General features: G+C 32.5%; 1 protein-coding gene across 2 annotated transcripts in view; it reads right to left on the bottom strand.

Annotated features, from left to right (window-relative positions):
* Positions 1–25,773, bottom strand: part of LOC140449181 (A-type potassium channel modulatory protein KCNIP1) — a 253,781-nt gene that overhangs the window by 2,382 nt on the left and 225,626 nt on the right. For both annotated transcript variants that reach the window (XM_072542337.1, XM_072542338.1), the window contains exon 6: positions 10,512–10,676. In XM_072542337.1, the coding sequence (XP_072398438.1) occupies positions 10,512–10,676 (165 nt within the window). The remainder of the gene's footprint in view (positions 1–10,511; positions 10,677–25,773) is intronic.

Here is a 25,773-nt window from a genome sequence, read left to right as displayed (position 1 = left end):
ACGAAGGCTAACGATGAACCCAATTTTGTTAAAAACATTTTATTCACTGATGAATCTTCCGTTTTCGCTAGTAAGGAGACACAATCCTTCCATTACGAGGTATTAGGCGTAAGAAAACCAGCACAGAAGTGTTGTTTATCGAAATTAACGTCCTCAAAAAGTTAATTTGTATTGAGGGCAACTTGAATAGTAGAGTATACCTCGATTTGTTACAAAATCGTGTTCCTCCCGCTATTCTTAATCTTCCTGATGTAAATCTGGAGAATGTTTGGTTCCATCAAGACTGCTGTTCAGTTCACAACGCTCGAATAATTAAGGAGTACTTAAGCAATACTTTCCCGAAGCGAGTTATCAGTCTAACAGGCAATATTAAGTTGCCTGTACGATCTCCAGATCTTACACCTATTGACTTCTTGTTTTTTTGGGACATTTAAAAAGCATTACCTACGATCATCCTGAGGCTAGAGCCCAATATTTGGATGAAATAAAAAACCGAATAAGAGAAATCTCCAATTATATTTTTCTGAAGCTATTTTCTTGTGGCATTTTAAATTAATTACTATTTAAATGGGAATAAGCCACAATTAAAGGTTAAAATACGTTTATTAACGTTTCAATTTCCACTTCGGAAATCGTTCTCAAAATACAAACATTAGTAAATTAAACAAATTTTGTTTTTTGTTACTTAGTGAAAAATTCTTCTAATAATTTAATTTTATCTGAGTCATCTATATTTGCGTTCCTGGGACGACTTTACTTATAAGATAGTTCATTCGATTACATGAAATCAACTTTAACTTGAGAATATCCGTCAGAAAAGATCATAACATGTAATTCGTCTTTAAAAAGACAAATACATGCCATGATGACAGTAAAATTCTCCTGTTAGTGATTCCATAGTAAATTGAAATTGAATTTTCCCCATGGGGAAAAACCAGGAAAAAACCACATAATAGAATTTTACTGTCATCATGGCATGTATTTGTCTTTTTAAGGACGAATTGCATGTTATGATCTTTTCTGACGGATATTCTCAAGTTAAAGTTGATTTCATGTAATCGAATGAACTATCTTATAAGTAAAGTCGTCCCAGGAACGCAACTCAACAATATTGGCAATATCATTTTAAAGTCGTTTACTTGTCTGAATGTATGTCTGAATTGTCAATATAGATGAGTCAGATAAAATTAAATTATTAGAAGAATTTTTCACTAAATAACAAAAAACAAAATTTGAAATTCGATTTCCGAAGTGGAAATTGAAATGTCAATAAACGTATTTTAACCTTTAATTGTGGCTTATTCCCATTAAAATAGTAATTAATCTCCAATTATGTTACAGTAGAAATTCTTACATCTGTCTACTCTTACTGCAGAAGTTTTTATGACAGATTGGGATACTGTTCAGCTGTAGAAGGACAAATATTTTCTTCATAATTTCTGTAGGGAATCAAGAATTATTTCTTATTTGATTAGGAATTATTTTTTATTTTCAATAAGAGTATTTTTTTTGTTTTATCTTTTAAAAAAAATGAGCTTTTTATTTTTAATTCAACCACAAAAAATTGTACAGAATATTAAAAAACGATACAAATGCACCGCCTTATAAAGGTCAGTGTATTTTATCGAGTTTATATTATAAGAAATGAACCGGGTATACGTAAGGAAACCAAAATCGACGGACGCAGATGCATATCTCATGCGTTGTTATATGTTACTAAATGGTTTTCTCATTTTTTGTCTAGAAGTCTAGGTGTCAGAGGGGATCGGAGATTTTTCCTCGCACGAGGCAAAGTTGCCAATTTTAGCGCTTCATGTAGTTTGCAATATCTAATCCAAAATCTAACGTACTGTATCTAAAATACGACAGTGTTGACACTAACGGTGCTACATGTAAGTTAGACTTGGACTTTAATACAAGCATATGAGACAAAGATTTTAGGAAGAATTCTAGAAGGAGCTAAAGTTGCAGACCTCTACAGAAGAGGAACTAACATTAAGATATTTATATAGCTGAGGCAACAAGACATCTACGAGAATTATAACGAATGAATACAGATTGGGTACTAAATATATTGAGGCTAACAGATTTGAAAAAATACTGAAAACAAAAAGATTCCAACAATAAAGAAAATCATTAAGCTATGAGTTTAAAAGACATCCGTTAGCATTATATATATACAAAGTATGGAAACGCCTTATTATCTCTTAAATGGATGGTCCGAATTGTACAATATGCTGGATACGCCTATTATGCAATATGGAGATTTTAAATTTGATATTTGCAATGTTGCCAGATTTTCCAATATTTTGATATCAATAGTCACTTTTTAAATACAACACTTTATATACTGTATTATTATTGCAATTCTAACTTTAATCCAAGTTCAAAAATATCTAACACTTGGGTTAAAATTTATTTAAACATAGCTTGAACCAAAAAATTTATTGAGACGATTAGACGGTTCTAAGCTTTTGTTTTATCATTTTAAGTTGTTCCTAAGTACATAAAATCGAAACTGGTATTAAAATGGAGATTTTAATATGGATACAATCTACGGGGTGTTGTATTTAAAAAACCAGAGACTAAGGATATCAGAAAAATGGTAAATCTGGCAACGTACCAAACATCAAATTTCAAACTTTGTATAATTATATTCGTATAATTTTGTATCTCTGTTTTTGTATAATTGGGACCATCTATTTAAGAGATAATTATGCGTTTTCAGAATTTTGATCCTCTTTGTATATCTCAAATACTATTAGATATTTAAAAACAATAGGTTTTTCTTAAAAAAAACGGTGTATAATTTAGATTTAAATAGAGTAAATTAAAGAAAGTTCTGAGTTTGAAGAAGTAGAATACTTCAAATATCTGGGAGGTAAGCACAATAAGCAAAACCGAACAAATGAAGTGCGAAATAAAAGAAAAAATATTAGCAGCGAATAAAGCTTATTTTGCAAACAAAAGATTACTTAAAAGCAAAACACTGACTAAGACAACTAAGATGAACATTTATATCAGCATAATTAGGCCAATATTATTATATGCTGGAGAAACAATGACGATTGTCAAAAACGATGAAGAAGACTTAGGAATAGCGGAGAAAAAGATTATAAGAACCATACTGGGACCAATCACAACAGAGCAAAATGAATATAGAAGCAGAACAAATGCAGAGATTAAGGAAGAACTTAAGGAAAACATCGTGACTAAAATAAAGCAATGCAGAGTTAGATGGTTAGATCACATCTCTCGAGCAGGAGATGAAGCAGAGATGAAGCAGAAGAAAGAGAAGGGAAAGACCAAGACCAAAGTGGCTGCAAGAAGTTGAAGAAGACCTCCACATGGTAGGAGTCAGAGAATGGAGAGGAAAAACTAGAGAAAGGAAAAAATGGAGAGATATCGTCAAGAAGATAACATAAACAAAAAGGGACTGATCCACCAAGAAATATGATCTAGAAAGCATTCGCGGTTTAACCCTACGTTGGGGTATACAGCCATTATATATGTATATAAAGTAAAGTAAAAAATTTAAATTTTAAACAAAAGTATGAATAAAATGTTGGGTTTAATATTTTTCCTGTGTACTCGACTGCCTATATTTATTAAAAAATGTATACATGTTCTAAATTTCGATACTGACATATAGCAAAATTGACGCAACTCCAAATATGAACAACAACATTTTTTAACAAACTTCTATTCTATCTCTAACGCCTAAAACCTCTCACAAATTTACCTAAAAGTTTCAAAAAAGTTTCTAAGCAAAGTGAATCTGCCTCGGAAAATTACAAAGTTACAAACTGAGACCTAAAAAAATGGAAACAATTTTTCAATCTACTGACTACGTATTTTTTAAATTACCTTTGTCGGTATTTGGGACAAAGTCCACAGATTTTACCTGAGAAAAAGTTTTCCACGTCACTCATATTTTAAATGGGTTATTTAAATTATATATTAAATAAGTATATAATTTGTGTAATTATACCAAAAGTATTGATAAATACGATTTAAAAAAATGAATAGTACAGTAGTATTATTATACAGGGTTGCCCAATCAAAAAAGATGTTTGGCAATGTTCATTATTCCAAAGGGGTCATCTTTTAACGATATAGATATCTGTCGTTTATCAATCCCCTCCCGTCCAGTACTACAAAACCTTTTAATTTTAAGTAGGTAATATACCATGTGAGGCTATAATTTCCTTCTTCTTCTTCTTCTTTCTTCTTGTATGTAGGCTTTAAAGCTTGTTTCTTCTTCAATATTAGCCTTCCAAATTATTTAAATTATTGCACAATTTTTTTCTTAGTCTGCCAATACTGCCTCGTCCATTTGGTGACTTATCTCTTGGCTGTTGTATTGAAGATATGTGTTAATCTTTGGAGCTCGTCTTCTGTCTCGGCGATTAATGCGGCGTCGTCTGCCTAACATAATATTTGGATTTCTTTGTTCAATATTCTGTAACCATACACTGTACTGGTATACACTATATTAGTGGGATATTGATTGGGATGTTTCTTTTATATAGTAGGTGTAAGACGTCTTCGACTTGGATGCGATCGAAAGCCTTTGTCAGGTCTACAAAACGTAGGTATGTTGGTTTATTGTACTTTGTCTATTGGCCTTTTCTGGGATGTCTTAGTATAAATACGGCGTCTACACAGGATTATCTAGATCTGTATCCTTGTTGTTCATCAGATAAAGGTGTTAGTTATGAATTATTGTTATAGATTTCGTTGGTTAGGACTTGTGTGGTAAGCTTAAGTGCGGTGTTCAGTAGATTTGTACCTCTATAATTGTTAGTACTTTCTTTATCTCCTTTCTTGAACATTATTATCATTATGCTGTTTCTCTATGCGTCTAGTATCTTACAGTGCAATAATAGTTTTTGTATAAGTTTAATCATCTCTAAGGCTATACTTTCTCATCCGTGTTTTAAAATCTCGTTGGTTTTCTGTCTGGTCCTGGTGACTTTCTATTTCTAAGTGAGGTTATGGCTATCTTTACTTCCTGAAAACTGTTTATATATTATTTCCAAAACTCGCTAATCGACAAAATCTTGCAAAATTTTTTTTGTTAAGGTAATTTCAATTTTAAACAGGAATGGAATGATAAAACCAGAATTTCACAAAACTCATTTTTAAGCACACAAATAGTCCAGGAAATCATTTCACCTCGCAATTTTTTCGTCCTGCGTGGATTGACTTGAAATTTTAACAGAAGGTAGGTAATAGCCTAAGGATCAAAATCTATATCGAACCAAAGTGCGCCAAAGCCTTGGGGGTGGTTGCCACCCCATCTCGGGGGTGAAAATTTTTTTTACGTTTTAACCATAGATTTCGATTAAAAAAGTGATTCTAAACAAAAAATGTTCCATACATTTTTTTTGTAAAACTGATATTTTTCAAGTTATTCGCGATTGAAAGTAACAACTTTTAGACGAAAAAATCGACGTTTTTAATCGATTGTAAATATACAAAACCGGTATATTAGGTAGTGGGGCGTTATACATTCGAAATTTTAAGCGTTCTTATTTTGAAATCCCATACAACAGAATAAAACATCTGCTTACCAAGTTAAAAAAAATAAAAGATTTGGAAGCTTTTCTCGAGCAGATGCGATACGAACAGTTCATCAAAGCTACAACGAAAAACTGTGCGGTTAAGCTATCATCCCTTCTGCCCACTGTTGATGCCTTAGATGAGCATTCAAAAAGAGGCTATTACCAATTTCAACAGTGGCTTGGCAATGAAAATATCAGAGCAACAGATTGGGGATGGTATTCCAAAGATGGTTTGTTATTACCCGTACGCATGAACAAACAACCTGCACCCGATGAACTTTTGAAAATTATTTTTTGCCAATGCAAAAAAGGATGCCGCGTTTCATGTGGGTGCAGAAAAGTTGGTTTATACTGTAACTCTACTTGTTCTGGGTGCTCAGGTGAAGGGTGCAATAATAGTCCACCAATAATTGAAGAAGATGAGGATGACATAGATCACGATGAAGACGTAATTGATGACGAATAAAATTAATATTACAATTGTTTTACCTATAAATGTAAATATTTTCAACTATTTATGTAAATGTATAAGAATATATGGTGCCTTTTTATGTTGATAAATTTTTTTGTATTTGATTCTACTTTTTTCAATTTATATCTATTAAATTAGTTTATAAAAACTGCAATGTTGTAAAGGGTGATTTTCAAAAGTTGAAAAATTGCAAAATTTTGGCATAAAATTTTTTTTTAACCTATAGCACTCATAACAATTGATTTTTAAGGGTTGAAAATTTATGAAATTGTATTTTAAACTATAAAAAAATCACTATTTAACTAATCCAAACCAAATTTCACTCATCTTAAGATTTGTAATGTTATTTTACAATTTTTGAAAATTAGGAGTTGTTTTCACACCCCTAAGAACAATCAGGGTTCATCGGCATAACATAAACTATAAAGCAGAGGGTGAGTTGAGGTTAATTCCAAATTTTTATGCAAATCGTTCCAAGGCGAAATCATTTTCTTAGCATTACTAATTTTTTTTACATTAACCCCTAACAAGGGTCGCTTTTTAAGGGTTGAAATATGATGGAACTTTATTCAAAAGCACGAAACTATCATTATTTAATTAATTCAAACCAAATCTTACCCATATTCAGGTTTAATATGTTATTTTATAATTTTTGACAATTAGGGGTAGTTTTCACCCCTAAAACCCTTCAGCGCACTTCGGTTCGATATAGATTTTGATCCTTGGGCTATCACCTACCTTCTGTTAAAATTTCAACTCAATCCATGCAGGACGAAAAAATTGCGAGGTTTTAATTTTTTTCGAGCTTCATTTCCTGAACTAAAATGCTGTCGAGAAAATTACAGTTATATGCAGAACTCCCTTTTGGCTTTGAGGTTTTTCTTGCAAAACTCGCTCCTTACTCTACCACCAGTGAAATTTGCTCGTTGGTTCACGTGACGAACACGTTATTACAACAGCTGTTTTTAAGAAAGAAATTTTCAGCAGATTATAATTATTCAAGTAACTAAAAGGTTGTTTTTTTGTCAAATTAGGAACATTTTTGTTTATTTTTATGGAGAAAAAGACGCAAAAAAGTTCTTCAGTCAGAAAGACAAAAGGAATGATGACAAACTTACTAAGTGAGTGGTTCATCTCAAACTTTATGATTTTAGACTTGTGCGACAATCGTTTTTTTATGCAGTTTCGCTTGTTTTCCAAATTTTTTTTACCCAACTCTATGCAAAACCACATACAAAGAATTGCAAGAGATGTTTTATTACTGGAGAGCTACCCAGGGAACGTAGAAGTGGCAATAGAGTGTGTCCAAAAAATTATGAAAAAAGAAACTGTATCAAAATATTTATAGAAATCATTACATGTACTGAGTCTCATTACTGTAGAAGCAAGATAAGCGTGAGGGTCTACTTGCCATTTGAATTTTATGAAACTTGTTGACCAATATCTTCGGAGAGTGCCTCATCCTACACATGTGAAGTTAAGCTATATTCGAAAGTATGTGAATGTCAACTAGAACATCGCTTTTGGAACTCTAAACGCTTTGGAAATTATTATTCTTCTTCTTCAAGTGCCATCTCCGTGGTGGAGGTCGGCAATCATCATAGCTATGCGGACTTTTGAGACGGCTGCTCTAAAAAGTTCATTTGATGTAAATCCGTACCACTCACTCAGGTTGCGCAGCCATGACATTCTACACCTCTCTAGCTTCTCTTTCCTTGGATCTTTTCCTGCATAATCAGCTAGAGCAAGGTGTATTTCTCTACACGTGTAATATGTCCGAGAAATTCCAATTTTTTTGTTTTAATTGTATTTAAAATTTCTATTTCTTTATTGCTCCTTTTCAGAACCCCTTTGTTTGTGACGTGTTCTCTCCACGATATTTTCAGAATTCACCCACAGCTCAAATGATTCCAGTTTTTTCATTGATGTCGGATTTAAGGTCCAAGATTCCATTCCATAAAACAAAGTCGAAAAAATAAAGCACCTCGCCAACCTAACTCTTAGTTCCAATTTTAAATTCCTTGTACATAGCACTCTTCTCATTTTGTTGAAATTTGCTCTTTTCTTTTTTTATTATGATTTTGATCTCCAGAATGTAATAATTTGTGGAGTTAATCATTGCTCCCAGATATGCATATTTGTCCACTTGTTTGACGTTGGTTCCGTTTATTAGAAGATTCTCGTTATTTGTTTGAGTTTTCGATATTCTCATAAATTTCGTCTTCTTGACGTTCATTGTTAGACCGTACTCTTTTCCATACTCCGCTATTCTGGTTACCAGTCTCTGAAGATCTTCAATATTTTCGGCTAAGATCGCAGTGTCGTCCGCATATCTAATGTTGTTAATGGGAACTCCATTTACCTTTATTCCAGCTGTTTCACCCTCAAGAGCGTTTTTTAATATCTCTTCGATAAAAAGAATTGGCGACAATACGCATCCCTGTCTTACTCCACGTCTAATTTTAATTTCTTCTGACAGCTGTTCGTTAACACGTACTTTTGCTCGCTGTTTGTAGTATAAATTTGATATGATCCTGAGCTCGTTATAGTCAATCTTCTTTGATTTCAGGAAATTCATTAATTGTTTATGTCGTACTTTATTGAATGCTTTATTATAGTCAATAAAACATGCGTACATATCTTGATTGACGTCCAGGCATTTTTGTATTAGGATATTAAGTGAAAAAAGAGCTTCACGCGTTCCTAGGCCTTTGCTAAAACCAAATTGTGTATCATTAACGTCTATGTCCAGTTTGTGATATATTCGGTTATGGATGACTTTTAGTAGTAACTTTAGCACATGAGACATCAAGCTAATGGTGCGGTAGTCGCTGCATTTTCTTGCGTTTTTCTTTTTGGGGAAACAAATAAAAATCGACGTTAACCACTCTTTCTTTCGAAACGGTATGGGAACTCTAGAAGCTTTGTTCAGTTTCATTGTTCTCATGCAAAAGTGTCGGGATCAACAAAAAGATGTCTACTTGTGCTTTATAGATTATGAAAAGGCTATTGACAAAGTCAAACACTATCAGCTAATAGAATGCTTGCAAAAAAAACCTGGATCCAAACGACATTAATAAAATACGTGAACTCTACTGGAACCAAAACGCCTCTGTCAGAACTGAAATGGGTGATACTGAAACTATAAACATCCAAAGAGGAGTTAGACAAGGTCACCTATCACCATTATTATTTAACTTGTACTCAGAGAACATCTTTGCACATGCTCTAGATGAAGCACAAGAGGAATAAAAGTCAGTGGAAAAATCGTAGACAATATCAGGTATGCCGATGATACGGTACTGATTGCTGGCAGTGAAGAAGAACTACAAATTCTGTTAACCAAAGTAGTTCGAGAAAGAGAAATATACGGCCTTAAGGTGAATGTAAGAAAAACCAAAACAATGGTAATTTCATAAAAAAAAACACACCAGTTATAAATATACCAGTCAACAACAATCTAGTTAAACAAGTGAAAAAGTTTAAGTATTTAGGCTGTTGGATACATGAAACCTTAGACCAAGAACAAGAGGTTAAATGTGGAATAGAACAGGCAAGAAACACCTTCTTAAAGATGCGACAGTTACTCACTACCCGTAATCTTGATTTGTCCCTATGATACCACATGATAAAGTGTTATGTATATAGTGTACTATTACACAACGTGGAAGCTTGGACGTTAACAGTCAGCTCATTACGACGTTTAGAGAGCTTTGAGATGTGGGTATTTCGTCGTATGCTGAAAATTCCATGGACCGACCGCGTTAGAAATGAAGAAGTTTTAAGGTGTATGAATATGAATAGAGAACGTAAACTCACAGAAATTGTCAAGAAGCGTAAAACGTCTTATCTTGGACACATATTTAGACACGACAGGTATAACTTCCTTCAGCTTATTACAGAAGGGAAAATAGAAGGCAGACGCGGCACGGGTAGACGACAAATGACCTGGCTGCGCAACATCAACGATTGGACAGGATCAGACTTTCAAAGTTTAATAAGGAAAGCCCAAAATAGGGAAGACTTTGCAGGGGTCATCGCCAACCTTCGCTAAGAACATGGCACTGTAAGAAGAAGAACCACTCTTTGAGTAATACGCCTGAACTATAAATTTGATTCAAATTATTATGCAAAACCTATTAAAAATAAAATTTAACACACGTTTCAGTCATATTATAATGTTTTTGTAGGAGCAATATGAAAAAGTAATGAGGCAAATTTTATAATAAAGAAAACCTTCCATTATTTTGGACCGATTTTTAGATAGAAATTTTGAGCTTTAAAGTTTGTTTATGTTTGATATCAGCGATACCGAGCTTTAAAATACGAACGAAAAGAGGAACTCGGAACAAGAAACACCGGCAGCGAATGACGCGTATTTTTTGATTACAAAATAAACGAGACATATTTATATTTTGTAGCAGCCTCCGTAATATCTGAAACGTGCGAGAAAGTGATATTAATAAACGCACCTGATGGGCTCTCCTTCCCATTAATTCGTGAACTGCCACGACTATTTCTGACAGCTCCCCTCTACTAATGCATCCATCGCCGTTCACGTCGTACAATTTAAAAGTCCACCTCAGCCTCTCGTACACCGAACCCCGCAAGAGGGTCGATAATGTTATTAATAAGTCCTGCAACATAAATAAAATGTATTAAATGTATTATTATATAATTTTACAACGTTTCGTTTACAAAGAAAACCCAAGCATGTATATTCTCCAAAAAACATAGATTACCACAATCTATAGTATTCAATAACGTTAATTTTGAGGTTCAAGCATCCATTAACTATTTGGGTATGGTAATAGATAGGAAGTTATTGTGGAACGAACACATAGACCGCTTAATAACAAAAACAGAAAAAGGATTAAATGCAATAAGATCAGTGTGTCATACAAGTTGGGGAGCCGATCCAAATGTTACGCTTACCTTTTACAAAGCTTATATTCGTTCAATAATAGATTATGGGTCAATTTTTTATAGTCAAGCAGCGAAGACTCACCTGAAGAAATTAGATAGGTTAGTAAATAAAGTCTTAAGAATAAGTATAGGTGCACTTAAAAGTACATCCATTTCAAATTTAAATGTAGAATGCAATGAACCTCCACTAAATTTCAGAAGAGATTACTTAACAGAGAAGTTTTTATTAAAAATGTATGCAAAGAAAAGTCCAGTAGTCCAAAAATGCTTTGAGCTCAGTATTTACGATCTAGTCAAAGAATATTGGCAAAAAAAGCCTACAATTCCTATTATTGAATCGTACAAATACGTAAGGATACAACTTAGTAAGGACATTTCGACTTCAAGAGAATTACCATGTTTTAAAATAGAATTAGAACACTTGGACAGCATAAAAGTAGGATATCTTAGAGACTACTCAGAATTTCCACAATATATTCGGAATAGCATGTTCCAAGCTGACATAAAGTCTATGTTCCCTAATTATTCATATATTTTTTCGGATGCATCTAAATCAGATTTAAAGGTTACATTTGCCTTTTACGATCGATCCAGATCGAAAATTTAGTACAGTAGTATATCTAAATATTAAAACCTCGATATATACCGCTGAATTAATAGCGGTATTAGAAGCACTTAAATATATTAGTAATTTCTCAAGAACAAAATCTAATTACGTTATATTCTCTGATAGTAAAAGTTCAATACAAAAAATTGAAAATATTTCTAAATATAACAATATTGGATTTAATTATGTGTTATCTGAAATTATAAACTTGGTGGGTACAATAAAATTAAGAGGATCTAATGTAATGTTTTGTTGGATAAAAGCTCATTGTGGAATATCAAATAATGAAATAGTAGATAAAATTGCTAAATATAATGAACCACCTAAAGAATCAGAATATAAATGTGTAATTGAAGATCTAAATTCTCATCTAAGGAAAAAAATGTTAAATTCATGGCAAACAATGTACAATTTGTCCAATAAAGGATTATATTATAAAGATATAAAACCAAAAATACAGTCCTCAACGTGGTTCAAAAACTCAAATTTTAATAAAGATATGATTAGAATACTATGTAGAATAAGATTTAACCATGCTCTGTCTCCGTTACATACATTTAGAATTAATTTAGCCGAAACTCCATTTTGCGAATGTGGCGAAGAAGGCTCAATTGAGCATTTAGTTTTAAATTGCTCATTAAATATACGATGTATAAACCAATTTATAATAAAAATATACGAGTATATCAATAAGGAAAAAATTAGTATTCAAAGACCTTTTAATTTATCAGATTTAATAAAAACCAATAACTTGCATATATATGAAATAATTTTTCGCCACATACGTGAAATGAAATTGAATTTCTAAATGTATTATGGTAACAGTGTATATATTTCAAACATAAAAAGTTAGTTATATAAGTCCTTTGTTTTAACCCAGTTGTTAACCTTTCTATCCGTGGTCTAGTTTTGTGTTGTGCAAATCGCCTTGATAGACCCCTAGGCGTATGTAATAAATCAGCAAAACCATATATTTTCCTTTTCCTTCCAGTAAAAAAAAAATTAAGAAAAAAAAAATAATAATAAAAAAAAATAAAAAAAAAAATAAAATAATAAAAAAAAAAAATAAATAAAAAAAAAATAATAAAAAAAATATGATAATAAAAAAAAAAAAAAATTTAACGTAGGTACGTACTTATATGTAAGTCAATAGAAGATAAGATTTTATTGTTGTTACGGGTTCTCTCTATAACAATTGTTAAAAAAAAAATTAATTAATAACTCAAAACATAATAGGCTAATAGATTATGTCTCAAGACATAAAATGAAACTAAAAAAAATAAAAAAAAAAAAAAAAACGTTTCGTTATGAAAATATCTTTGTGTTTGTGTACTACCTGTTAAAAAGTGTCAAAAATAGCCTCTTTTATTAAAATGTTAATCTCTAAACTTTAAAAAACGCCGATGGTACAGGTTGCGCTTTTGTAACACCTAGACGTACACAGAAAAAATATAAGTTAAACAAAAACACATATATTTTCACAGCTGATGCAACAGCAATTCTAAAAGCACTAGAATATGTTGTAACATTTTTATACTCTCATGATCGGTTTAACAGAGGCAAAATTTTTATTGAAACTATCGACTACCTCAAAATACAGAATAACCGACTTATTAAAAACGACGGTTTAGGTAATCTTCGTTTAATTCCTTCCGGCTTTAAGGCCGGGTTCCTTTATGATAAATTTGATAAATATCGTCGTGAGAACTTTACCTTCTTAGAAATAGATACTGTCCTATCATTTTTAAGTGGGAGATACCCTCACCTTTTTTGGGGAGGTTGGTAAAATTTTAGAGGAACCAACTTACTTTTGGTCGGGCGATCTTTGAGTAAAGCCGTTCGCTCATATTATTGTCTCTGTGTTACCTTCTCTGTGCATTTTCTTTCTAAGTGTCTATACACTTGTATATTTGAATTTTGTGATCTAATATCATATTAGATTAAATATTGGTATAGAGTACCTTAAATTTTAATTAACTTCAGTGCTTGATACAAGTAAAGTATTATAGTAAAGTAAATTAACTTCATTGAATTAGTGCAGCAGTCATCAGGAATTACTGTAAGTTACCATAATCTTAGTATCTCCACTTATCTGGGCGAATAATATGGTATGGTATCATATTTTTTTCAATCATTTGGGCGAATCTAAGTTCATCCATGTCTTCACCTGTAGTTGAGAGTAACTACTGATTTTTGCATTCAATTTAAAGAACATTCAATATTTTCTTACGAACTTTCCATCGGCTACTAAGAAATTTCAATAAATAATAATTACGAACATTTAGTTCTTAATCATTAAATAACAGTGTGAGATAGATAATCAACTTAACCAAGTGCGGTTTGGTTAAATTTTTATTTCGGTAACCTTTTTGTATTCTTGTAAATTTAGATTTGATTAATTTTTGCTATTTGCTATAATTGTTATACATTTTTAACCCAGTGTTTCGAGATATGCCCATTAAACAGCAAAAAGAAACCTTCGTTAATCAACTTTGGTTGAATTTTTTTCTTACTCACCATCAAGCTCTCTTCGCTGATAATTGAACCTGTGCATTATTATATTGTTGTATTTGTAAAGGTACTTATTATTCATATTACTGCTTATTTTTATATGTAAATCACCATTTCATAATTGATGGTGTATTTTTATTACTTGTATGTACATTCAGCTACCGACGTCATTGTCTTGGTGAAAATATTGTTTTTGTTTTATGTATATATTTTATTTGTCGACTCTTATCAAGTTTCCTGATAAAATAATAACTCTGAATATTTGCTTTTTACTTTAAATATTACTATACCCTTGACCAGTAGAAAGATCAGGCCTATTAAGTTTCGTAGGTAAGTAACATGTTTATTATTTGTTTATATAGTGTGTTGACCAAATTTATTTAAAATTAACTGTTGGTAACTTTCCTTCGATTTGGTCTCAGAACCAAATTATCTTTCTTTATCTCTTTTCTTTTCTAAGGTTTCTTAATTTCCTCCTTAAACCCCAAAAAAATTGAGTGGCTCTATCTTATCGTATCTTTGGTAATTTTACCCATCTATCTTTTTGTTTATTTCTGTATCTTTTTTAATATCTCTTATCCTATCTTTCCCATTCCCGGTTCCAAAAGCTAGTTTCGAACCCACGACTCGCTCTCCACCAACCATCTGGCTGCCGTCCGTAGTGTCTCCATTGGTGACCTTTCTAGCACCATCCAAAAAAGGTTTCCGAGGTTACAATGTTCATCAGGAAGAGGATCAGAATGCTATAATCTTTTCCGATTCACTTTCCGTTCTTAAAATCTTAAAATCAAACTCAAACACAACCAATAACATTATTTTTAGCATCCAAGCAATACTTAAACATTTACAAGATCAAAATAAATATATAAAATTCTTCTGGGTCAAAGTACACGTAGGATTAATTACTATTTAAATGGGAATAAGCCACAATTAAAGGTTAAAATACGTTTATTGACGTTTCAATTTCTACTAGTAAATTTACTAATGTTTGTATTTTGAGAACGATTTCCAAAGTGGAAATTGAAACGTCAATAAACGTATTTTAACCTTTAATTGTGGCTTATTCCCATTTAAATAGTAATTAGTCTAAAATGCCACAAGAAAATAGCTTCAGAACAATATTAAGAAACACACGTAGGAATAACAAACAATGAAATTACAGATCAAATTGCCAAAGAAAGCATAGTAATGGGGAACAAATAAATTACGAATCAACCAGAGATGAACAAATAATCATAGCAAAACAGAGAATGATAAAGAAATGGGCCTATTTATGGCAAGAGTACAACTTTACAAATCCAACAAGTTACACCAGACTTGAAACCAAATAAAGGAGAAAACCTTGGTACAATGATTACGATTACAGTCGAAAAAGTATAACTACTATCAGCAGAATGAAGTTTGGTTACGCATGTTATCCAGCACATTTATTTAAAATAAAAATACTTGAGAGTGATCTTTGTGAAGCCTGTAATAAAATCGGTGACCTGGATCACATTTTTTTTGATTGTTTAAAATATAGAGCTCAATCTAATGAGCTTGAACATTGAAAGCCCATATAATATACTGCATCTTCTTGCTTTAGACAGAAAAGAAATTTACGATTGTTTGCTGTCTTTCGTCAGAACAACGAATATACACATATAACCACCTTTGTTGATACCTGATGTCTTTCCTTAATGTATGTATACCTATCTGTCCGAGGCCTACCTTTTATCGTTTATAAAAATGCCCTGATCTGCTAAAAAAAAGCAGCTGAAACAGACCAGAAAAGTGGACGTGCTCAAAAAAACCAAATTAAAAGGACTTAGAGAGCTCCATCTTCGTAGGGCTCAAGCGTTTTATGACAGGAAAAAGGAAAGCAAAAGAAGGGCACGAATAGAAAAGAATTATGAAGCTATAGCTATGGACTTCCAAAAAATTGTTTATTTGCCGAATATCTCTACTAATGATTTATATTACCGCCGACAGCTCTCGATTTACTCTTTTAACATCCATGTGTTATCAAACGCTGATTCTTATTTTTATATATATACAGAGTTTATTGCTAAAAAGGGATCAAATGAAGTGTGCTCATTTCTTTTCGATTTTATTATGCATCATTTGTCTCCAATTTGCCAAGCCTGCCATATTTAATGCAATTTCAGTATCTCAGTGTTTCATCAAGAGATATACTGAATTTTTAACGATAGATATGTCAAAGAAGCTCCTCTTGCTATGCAAAAAATTAAAGAGGTGATGTGTGTTAATACTGATGTTCGCACTGTATATCACCGAGATTCATATAATGGTAGCAAACTTCAGGACTCCATCCGTTCTTCCGTTCAAGCTAAAAAGTCGCATAAATTGTCACCTTCGGAATTTAAATTACCCATGCAATGATACTTCAACTGTATTGCTAATAACGAAGACATAATGCTTTTGTCAAAGTTTTGCGAATCCGAAGAAGCAAAAGAAATGTATATGAGTATACCTCATGAAATGAAGAAAAAAAAAACAACCAAGGAACTGTCAATAATTCAAATCTTGAGCAATTGCATCCTGTTATAATGAAGAAACGTTTGGCTCAGAACAGAAACGCACCTGGACTTTCATGATTTTCTTCCATAAAAGATTGACACTGACTGATGTTTTCCTATTTTTTACAAAAACTGTTTTTTACACGGTATTTAACTGTAAAATCCATTTTTTTCAATAAAATATTTTGTGACAATCATGGTTTTCTTCCGAGACCCTTCTATCCTCACATCTAAAAATCTTTTAGACGACCAAATAAAACTATTCAAAAATAACAAACCATTTTATCTTCTTAACGATTTATTTACCATTGGTCATAATCTAGCACTTATTTTCAATATATTGATATAATTCAAATACATCGTTTATTTTTAAAATATTTATTGCGCTGTCCTCTCATTAAATTTTCAATAAATCGTTATTGTAAGCAGTTTATTTATTGATATTTCACGCCAAATATCATGGCATGTACCAACTGTTGTTTAAATATCTAGAATATTTATGGATATTATCGGATTTGTAATTATATTGAGTTGAATTTATGTGTTTTACACCAAGACTATAGTTTAAAATCGATTTAGCATTTGTATTTAATTCATAAAATAATAAAAATTATTTTTCATGAACTGTGAAAAAAGTGACAAAAATACCAAAGGTTAATGTGTGTGGCTGATTTATATCTCTTCATTGTACTACATTACTCTAACTGAAAAAGTTCTTTTTACCTACCATAAGCATTATTGAATGAAATGAAATTGAATGGAGTGAAAGTTAACTGTTTATGAGAGCAATAACAGGTTAACGTCGAAGCTCGATAGCTATCAACCGGTAGAGCAGGCAGGATTCCGAAAAGGTTACAGTACAGTGAATCATCTTCTTGCAGTCAGAACGCTAATAGAGAAAGCCAATGAATATCACTTGAACTTATACATTGGCTACGTTGATTATGAAAAGGCATTCGACTCCATAGAGCTTTGGGCACTAGAGAGAGCTATGAACAACTGCAGGATAGACTCCAGATACAGAATGCTCATACATAATATTTACAAGAAAGCTAAAGCTTAAACTGGAGCTTCGCAGGACACAATGCCCGACTGAAGGATAAAAGATGAAACCACGAAATACAACAATGGAGACAATGGTTAGGAAAGAGAAGCAGAGGAAGACCTCGAATGAAATGGGCTTAGACATTAAGAAGATCGGAGGACATAACTGGACTATATCCTAAATATGGTTCAAATAACATATTGTTACGAACATGCATTCAGCGTGGCCATGTACCGGTTGCATCTCGGGGCATCGAGAATTTTCGACAGATGTCTCGAGCGCATGAAAGGATCGACCGTCAAACAACGAATTAGAGGTGGGACTACGCCACAATGTTCTCGAACATAGTAACTTTAGTATATATATATATATATATATATATATATATATATATATATATATATATATATATATATATGTAACGATGTTATGAGTTTAGTTTTAGTTGATAAGAGAGTACCGAACTGTAAACTTATAAATAAATATATTTATATAAATTCGAACCGCTCGTTTTATTGAAATACGCTACAATATCTTTTTGTCTTTCTTTTAGTAATGAGTTTAGAATGGTAGAGATGGGATAGTACAAATAGCATGAGATAAGTCTCCAAAAGGACGAAGAAGTATTGACAGACCAAGAAAAAGATGGTGCGACAATTTAAACAATTTAGGAGGCTAATATTAAAAAAACAGGCTTCAAAGAAGGAAGAAGAAGAAAAATAGTGTATAAGCTATGTGGTACAATATATATTGAATTTTAAAATTGACACCAGTAAATGAAAGATAAGGATGGGACACCCAGAAGCTGTAATTAACATATTAATGACACCTTATTACGATGAGGGCAGGATTCTCTTTTGTGACAAGTCTTATATTACTGTGAGTTTGGCGAGTCAAACTGTTATCTATTATTGATATTTATATCCAGTTCTGAACCCTCCAATAATGAGGAACGAGTAATAATAAAAAAATGTAAATTAACTTAAAATTGACATTACAAATTACACAAGGCTTAACAGATTATACGGCAAAGAAAACAAACTGTTAATTGACTGTATCCTTGATAATTTTATTTACCAATAAAACCTAGATACAAGTTAATCAATAATATTTATTTTACAATTCAAATCTTTTCAAAGAATGCCTCAGAGATCTATCCTCCTCTCTCCCATAGGTTTTTCTAAATTGAACCTTTTAATGTAAAGTGTTACTCACGAATGTTTTAATCGAATTTAGCATTCCAGGGTTTCTTTAATCGCGATAATTCATTCGGACGTATTAGTAGGATCAACGGCACGACTGCGCCAGATTGAAACTAGAAAATTCGGCGCAAAATTTCGGTCACGTTGGATAAATGTCCGTTAGAGCGGCGTAAAGTATTCCATCCTTCGTAATTGAAGCACTAAACGATAATTTATTGACGGGTACGGTACGTTAGCCAGATTACAGATTACGGCGAGGATTGTCCAGCTGTACCCAGCCTGGCTGACTGACAAATTGACTAATTTCGGTCCCGGGGAAAATATTAATCAAACTGTTGGGGGTCTAGATCAGGTAAGGTGGCCTACACTAAGAAAAAACGATTCAACAAATCAGAATGTTGGTGTTATGAGTTTGCCTTGGTAAGCCAACAGTTAATTTCGCAAAAGACAAGTGACTTGACTTTGTTTTAGGTAAATTTGAGGTAATTTTCCGTTTTACTTTTGCCTTACTACTTGTTCACTGTGATGAAATCAAATTTAAGTTAAATTATTATGTGTGTATATAATAATGGGAGTATATATTCATTTATTTTCGCCAAAAACTTTCCACTTGTATATTTTACTCTATAGACATAATAAAATTCTAAAAATAAACTTTTGTTTTTATTGATGCAATTTTATTTTATTTATAAACTGTATGAGAATAGTTTTATATAAGTATGATTGGTTGTATAGTAATTTTCAGCCATTTATAGTAAGTCAAAATTTAACAAAAACAGAAAAAAATGATTACTATATTAACTAGTCATTTAGTAGTGGGGATAATGAACTAAGTGTAGGAACTGACTGAATACAGAGTATTGCAATAAGAATTCTAAGACAAGTTAAAACTCGTTCGGTAATTGATCATATGGTAACGAACAAGCCTATTTCGAAGGTGGTATTACGAAGACTCTGCCAAAGGTTCGAGAATGGTTTTATTGGGTGAACTATAAAGATTACAAAGAAGATGGTGCCGAAAATGAAATTTGTTTACAATCAGTAATGGTCCAGTTGGTAAAAAGAGGGCACCCATGAAACAGTACAATGTTGATAGCCCTATAGAAAGTGTAGCAATTGACACTTCAGGTCCATTTCCAGAAACGGATGATGGAAATAAATTAATCCTCATAGCCAAAGATTATTTAAAGAAATGGACTGAGGTCTTCTTCTTCTTCTTGTAAGACTCCTATCGGAGATTGGAAATCATCAAGGCTATCCTGACCTTGTTTACAGCTGACCTAAAGAGATCATTAGTGGTACAGCCAAACCACTCTCTCACTGAGGTCTATGCGATCCCAAATCAAGAAGCTGCTACCGTTGCAAAGGTACTCGTTAAAGAATTCATCAGACGTTTTTGTGTTCCTTGGAGATCCACTTCAGTCAAGGGAGAAAATTTGAGTCAATCATCTTCCAAATCGTTTGTAAATTGATTGGTGTCAATAAGACCAGAACGATACCCCTTTATCCTCAATCAAATGGAATTGTCAAGAGGATAAACCAAACGATAAATAAACGCCTATTCAAAATTGTATCAAAACAATAAAGAGATTATTACCAGCACATTTATTTGTTCCTAATGGCCTACCAATCGGCCGTGAAGGATATGTCAACCCCCTGAAGTTAAGAATGAACAACATTCATGAACTTGCCCGATAATACATTAAGTTAGCCACTGACAGAATGAAAGATCAATATGATTCTCGATGCAAGAATGAAAGCTTTGAAGTAGTGATCTTGTTTGGCTTTATCATTCACATCGTCGTCAAGGCTTGTCTCCTAAACTGCAAAGACAATGGGAAGGTCCGGAAGAAATTAAAAAGAGAATTAATGACGTAAAATACCGAATTAAGAAGTTGCCAAAAGTAAACCAAAAGTTGTTTAAATAAATTGTCTTGCACCTTATGCTGGCTCAAATGAAACAGAAGAAGTACAAACTCTTCAACATGAGATCAAATAACCCATAAAAATGATGACCGGCGACCAAGCTTTAATGAATTCATGTCAAATTACGCAGAAAGAAAGAGTGCTAGATTCGGCGTTACCACAAAAGTTCAGCAGGATATTTTTAATGTTCCGCATAACGTCTCTTTAGTCCATTGTGTTGCCAAGGACCTTGAGATAACTACAGGAATCTCGTCCGTATTCTATAAGAAGTTCGGTTGTTTGAAAGATTTAAAAAATCAGCAGCCTAAACTTGAAAGAGTACTGCAATCGAAATTAATGAAAAATCGTGTACAATTATGTGATCTTCCAAGAAAACGTACGAATTTCTGTGTGTTGCATTAACCCGAAGAAATTGTGTCTCCTAAAATCAGTAGACTGTTATTTCTTCTTAAGGGGTTTATGCAGAGCTGGAGAGTCTTGTAAATTCCGCCATCCTGGACCTACATATAGAGTTGCTGATCGGGACGCTCATATCTAAGAGAGGAGCAGTGTAATGAACAAACTTATTTCGACATATTCCATATAATTGTTCTGTTGTGTGCGTTGGAGAATATTCATGATGTATATACCGGCTGATACAGATCGAGGCGTTAATACAAGCGAAAAAAGAAGGGGATCATTCCAGATTATTGTAGTAGATAATAACTTGTATATATATAAGCTGCGCTGATATTAGTTTGGGGAGTTGAGTTGATAAGATTCTACATTTAGGCGAGCGGTTTACCCCTATAAGCAGAGCATCAACCGACTAAAATTCTTTTTGCATTTCTAATGCACCAAACTTTTTTTATTCGATTCTATATATTTTTCCAAGATGAAATGTATTTTTTTTAAATTTTTACAAGTGGGCCGGCAATTGTTAATTAACAACAAATAACTTATACAAAAAAGCAATTTTACCGAATTGTTTCGGAATTAATTTTTTTAGGTGTATCTCATCAAAATAAACACTTTTTCTCTCTTAATAATTTTTCGAAAAATGCTTCCTTTTCGAGTTATTTGCATTTTTTTGTTGAAAAAATGCCTTAATTAGTGATTTTTGAGATTTTTTTCTAAAAAACTACTAAATGAATTGCAATTTGACAAATAGCTTTATAATTTTTAAACCGTCGAGTACAAGTTAGAATATTTTGACAAGGATAAATAGTTTCTATCTCGCTAAAAACGTGGACCCAAATATTTCGAATATGCCTTTCGAGATTATCCCGCTAAGCGTGTACAGCGGTTGAGGTGCTGTAGGCGCTCGAATCTTTTCGACTTTTTTAATAATGTATATATATGTATATATATATATATATATATATATATATATATATATATATATATGATTTGAGCAGCATTTGGATAAAAAAATTCAAATTATTGTTAAATCTCCAGTAGAAAAAAGGAAGTTAAGGAAAAAATGGCAGCAATATAGAGCTCCACGAGACAAAACTAGTCTAAATAATGCTACACAAAAACTAAAAAGGGAGATAAATAATAGAAAAAATTCAACAATTAATTCTTTTTTAAGTAATTTAACAGCTGACCAAAACACAGATTATTCTTTATGGAAGGCAACAAAAAGAATGAAGAGACCAATTATTCATTCTCCTCCTATCAAGTTGGAAAACGGCAACTGGGCTAGAAGTAACGAACAGAAAGCAGAACGATTTGCAGATCATTTAGAAAGTACGTTCAAACCCAACCACAATGATGGCGAAATACTGAGATGGGAAGAACCATTCCAAACTGAAGAAAGAATAACGTTAACATCACTTAGAGAAGTATCAACAGAGATAAAAGAGAATATAAATCCTAAGAAAGCTCCAGGATATGATCTCATAACAGGCGAATTATTAAAAAATTTACCAAGAAAAGCCATAGTTAAGCTGACACACCTAATAAATGCTGCTTTTAGATTGAGATATGTTCCCAGACTCTGGAAAGTAGCCGAAGTAATTATGATCGCCAAACCAGGTAAATCTCCTAATGAAGTGACATCCTATCGACCAATATCACTCCTTCCGGTGATGTCAAAACTATTTGAAAAACTTCTATTGAAAAGATTAAAACCAATAATAGAAAGAAAAAATCTTATACCAAATCATCAATTTGGTTTCAGAAATCAACATTCCACTATAGATCAAGTTCACAGAATAACGAATATAATAGAAAAAACATTAGAAGAAAATAAAGTCTGCTCTACAATCTTCTTGGATGTAGCACAGGCGTGTTTGATAAAGTCTGGCATGACGGTTTAAACTATAAACTAAGAACGTTCATGCCTAAACAGTATTCAGAAATCTTGAAATCATACATTGCGAATAGATATTTCAGAGTAAAAGAAGAAGAAGTTTACACCGACTTAAGGGAGATCAAAGCTGGCGTGCCACAAGGGAGTGTCTTAGGTCCGGTCCTGTACCTATTGTATACGTGTGACATTCCAGAGCTAGAACAAAATACTATTGCCACCTTCGCGGATGATACAGCCATACTGGCGATAGGAAACACTAGCGAAGAAGCGACTGATAAGCTGCAACTATCAGTAAATAAAATACATAACTGGACCAGAAAATGGCGAATAAAATTAAATGAGACTAAATCTGCACACGTTAACTTTACAAATAAAAAAATAGAAAATTTGCCAGTTAGAATAAATGATACCCGAATTCCTTATGCAACATCAGCAAAATACTTGGACATCACCCTAGACGCGAAGCTGCGCTGGAAAGTCCACGTCAAAAAGAAAAGAGGGGAGCTTGATATTAGATATAACAAATTGTATTGGCTGATTGGAAAAAATTCAACATTATCAATTCATAATAAATTATCCATAGATATTTATATGAGGTCAGTATGGGTACATGGGTGCCAACTCTGGGGCTGTACCAAAGCTAGTAATATACATATTATCCAGAGATTTCAAAACAAAGTACTGAGAAACATTGTTGATGCTCCTTGGTATATCCGTAACAGTAACCTCCACCAGGACCTGGGTATGGAAACTGTGATCGAAATAATCAAGAGAACAGCAGCAAGTCACGAGCAGAGGCTGCATAGTCATGTGAATGTCGAGGCAATCCAGCTTCTTGACAACACTGAACTAAAGAGAAGACTCATAAGGACAAAACCATTTGAGCTAGTGTAAATGTGTAACAGTTTAGTGTAAAAAGCAGAGTATAGTGCTGTGAAATTATTGCATGTTAGTTGTAGTGCATTAGTTAATAGATAAATAAGAGTAAGCCATAGGGTAAGCCTTAGATTTAATCATTTGCTGTTATTATGTTAGGTCAGAAAATAAGTGATAATTGGTCATTTGTGACCAGATAGCAGTATAAAAACACCGCACAGGTGTTAATAAAAAAAAAAACCTAAATATCTCAAGCATATACACTGTCGTATAAAATCCTAATCAGGGATTTTTCTATTGCTAGCACAGTTAACCAAACGTTCTCCCTAGAAAGTGTATTAAATAACAGTTAAAGCTGCACTCACGAACAAAACCAATAATATCGTAGCGTACTTTTTATCTACATATAAACAGTTACCACGATACATTGTTGTTTTATGGCAACTCATAAACATTTTCCGGGATGATGTAGATAACTAAGATTTTATCCATAGCAATAATACCCTCAGAGTTTGACCGTAAAATTAAAATGTTGCAGAAAAATGTTACAAGTATGCAAAATATGGATATAGTGCCGTAACATGAGATAAAACATTTTACTAAAACAGCAATAAAACAAGAAAAAAAATTAAAAGCTTTACGAAAATATTGGTCTAAGAGATTGAAGGTTGGTATGATCTCTGGACACTAAACATATTGAGTATTCTTCTTGGACAGTACATACACTCTGTTGGATGAAGAAGTGGCAGTTCAAAACATATTTAATAGACCTGTTCTGTAATGTAGTAAGGAGATGAAGCTGTTTGTGATTGGTATTACCCCATATAATGGTTAAATAAGACTAATGTAAGTTTTTTAGAGAATAATACACCATTTTACAATGAGAGAGACTTACAAATTTAGAAATTCTTCCTAGCATGCCAACTGCTGAAGCTATTTAATGACATATCTATAATACTTGTTGTTCCAAATCGTCTGTTTCCATTAGCATACAGAAGACCAGTATCATCAGCATATAGATACAGCATGAACTGCAGAGGTAAATTGGATAATGCTTTCATATAGATCAGGATAAGTGTTAATCATAATATACACCCTCGAGGAATTTCACATTCAATATCTTTTTGTATTCTGCCACTCCAATAGTCCCTTAAGCAAAATACAGTCATTACAGTTATCCCATATTGTTCACTAAAATAAGTATGTCATAGTCAACTGTATCAAAATCTTTTTGCACATCCAATAATACAAATATACAACTTAACTATTTATCTAATTTCTTGTTTTCTTATCTGTAATTATGTTAGCAGCAGCAGAGACTGTGCTTCAATTATATCTAAAACTATATTGCCTAATCAATCAGTAGCTGGATAAATCAAAGAATTGTACAATTTGGTTATTAACAAGTGATTTCAAGATCAAGGACATGGCTTTTAAAAGAAATATTAGCCATTAACTTCCAGGTTGCTTTGAGTTCTCTTCTTAATGCAATGGTACTACTATCGCCATTTTATAGAGTTTGGTATCAACTCGGTAATAAGAGAGAGGTTAACTAATTTGTTAATAATCGGTAGTAGCTCTTCTGCAAACTTCCTAAAAATATTCACACCAAAACTATCGCAACCTAGAGATTTTCCTTTTTATAGTTATTTTTATTACTATTTAATATGATTCAAATATGTATTTTCCTGGCTCTATATTTACTTATCTTTATATAAGTTTTGTTGGAGGTGGTATGTTATTTGCCAAAGATTTTCCTTCATGCGCAAATTATTGATTTAATTAATTACATGAATTGTTATTGTTTCTTAATTTTTTTAAGAAAC

This window comes from Diabrotica undecimpunctata, chromosome 8, assembly GCF_040954645.1.
Source record: "Diabrotica undecimpunctata isolate CICGRU chromosome 8, icDiaUnde3, whole genome shotgun sequence".
NCBI classification, from domain to species: Eukaryota; Metazoa; Arthropoda; class Insecta; order Coleoptera; family Chrysomelidae; genus Diabrotica; species Diabrotica undecimpunctata.
The sequence above is the reverse complement of the archived record's forward strand: the minus strand, read 5'-3'. Positions and strand labels throughout refer to the sequence as shown.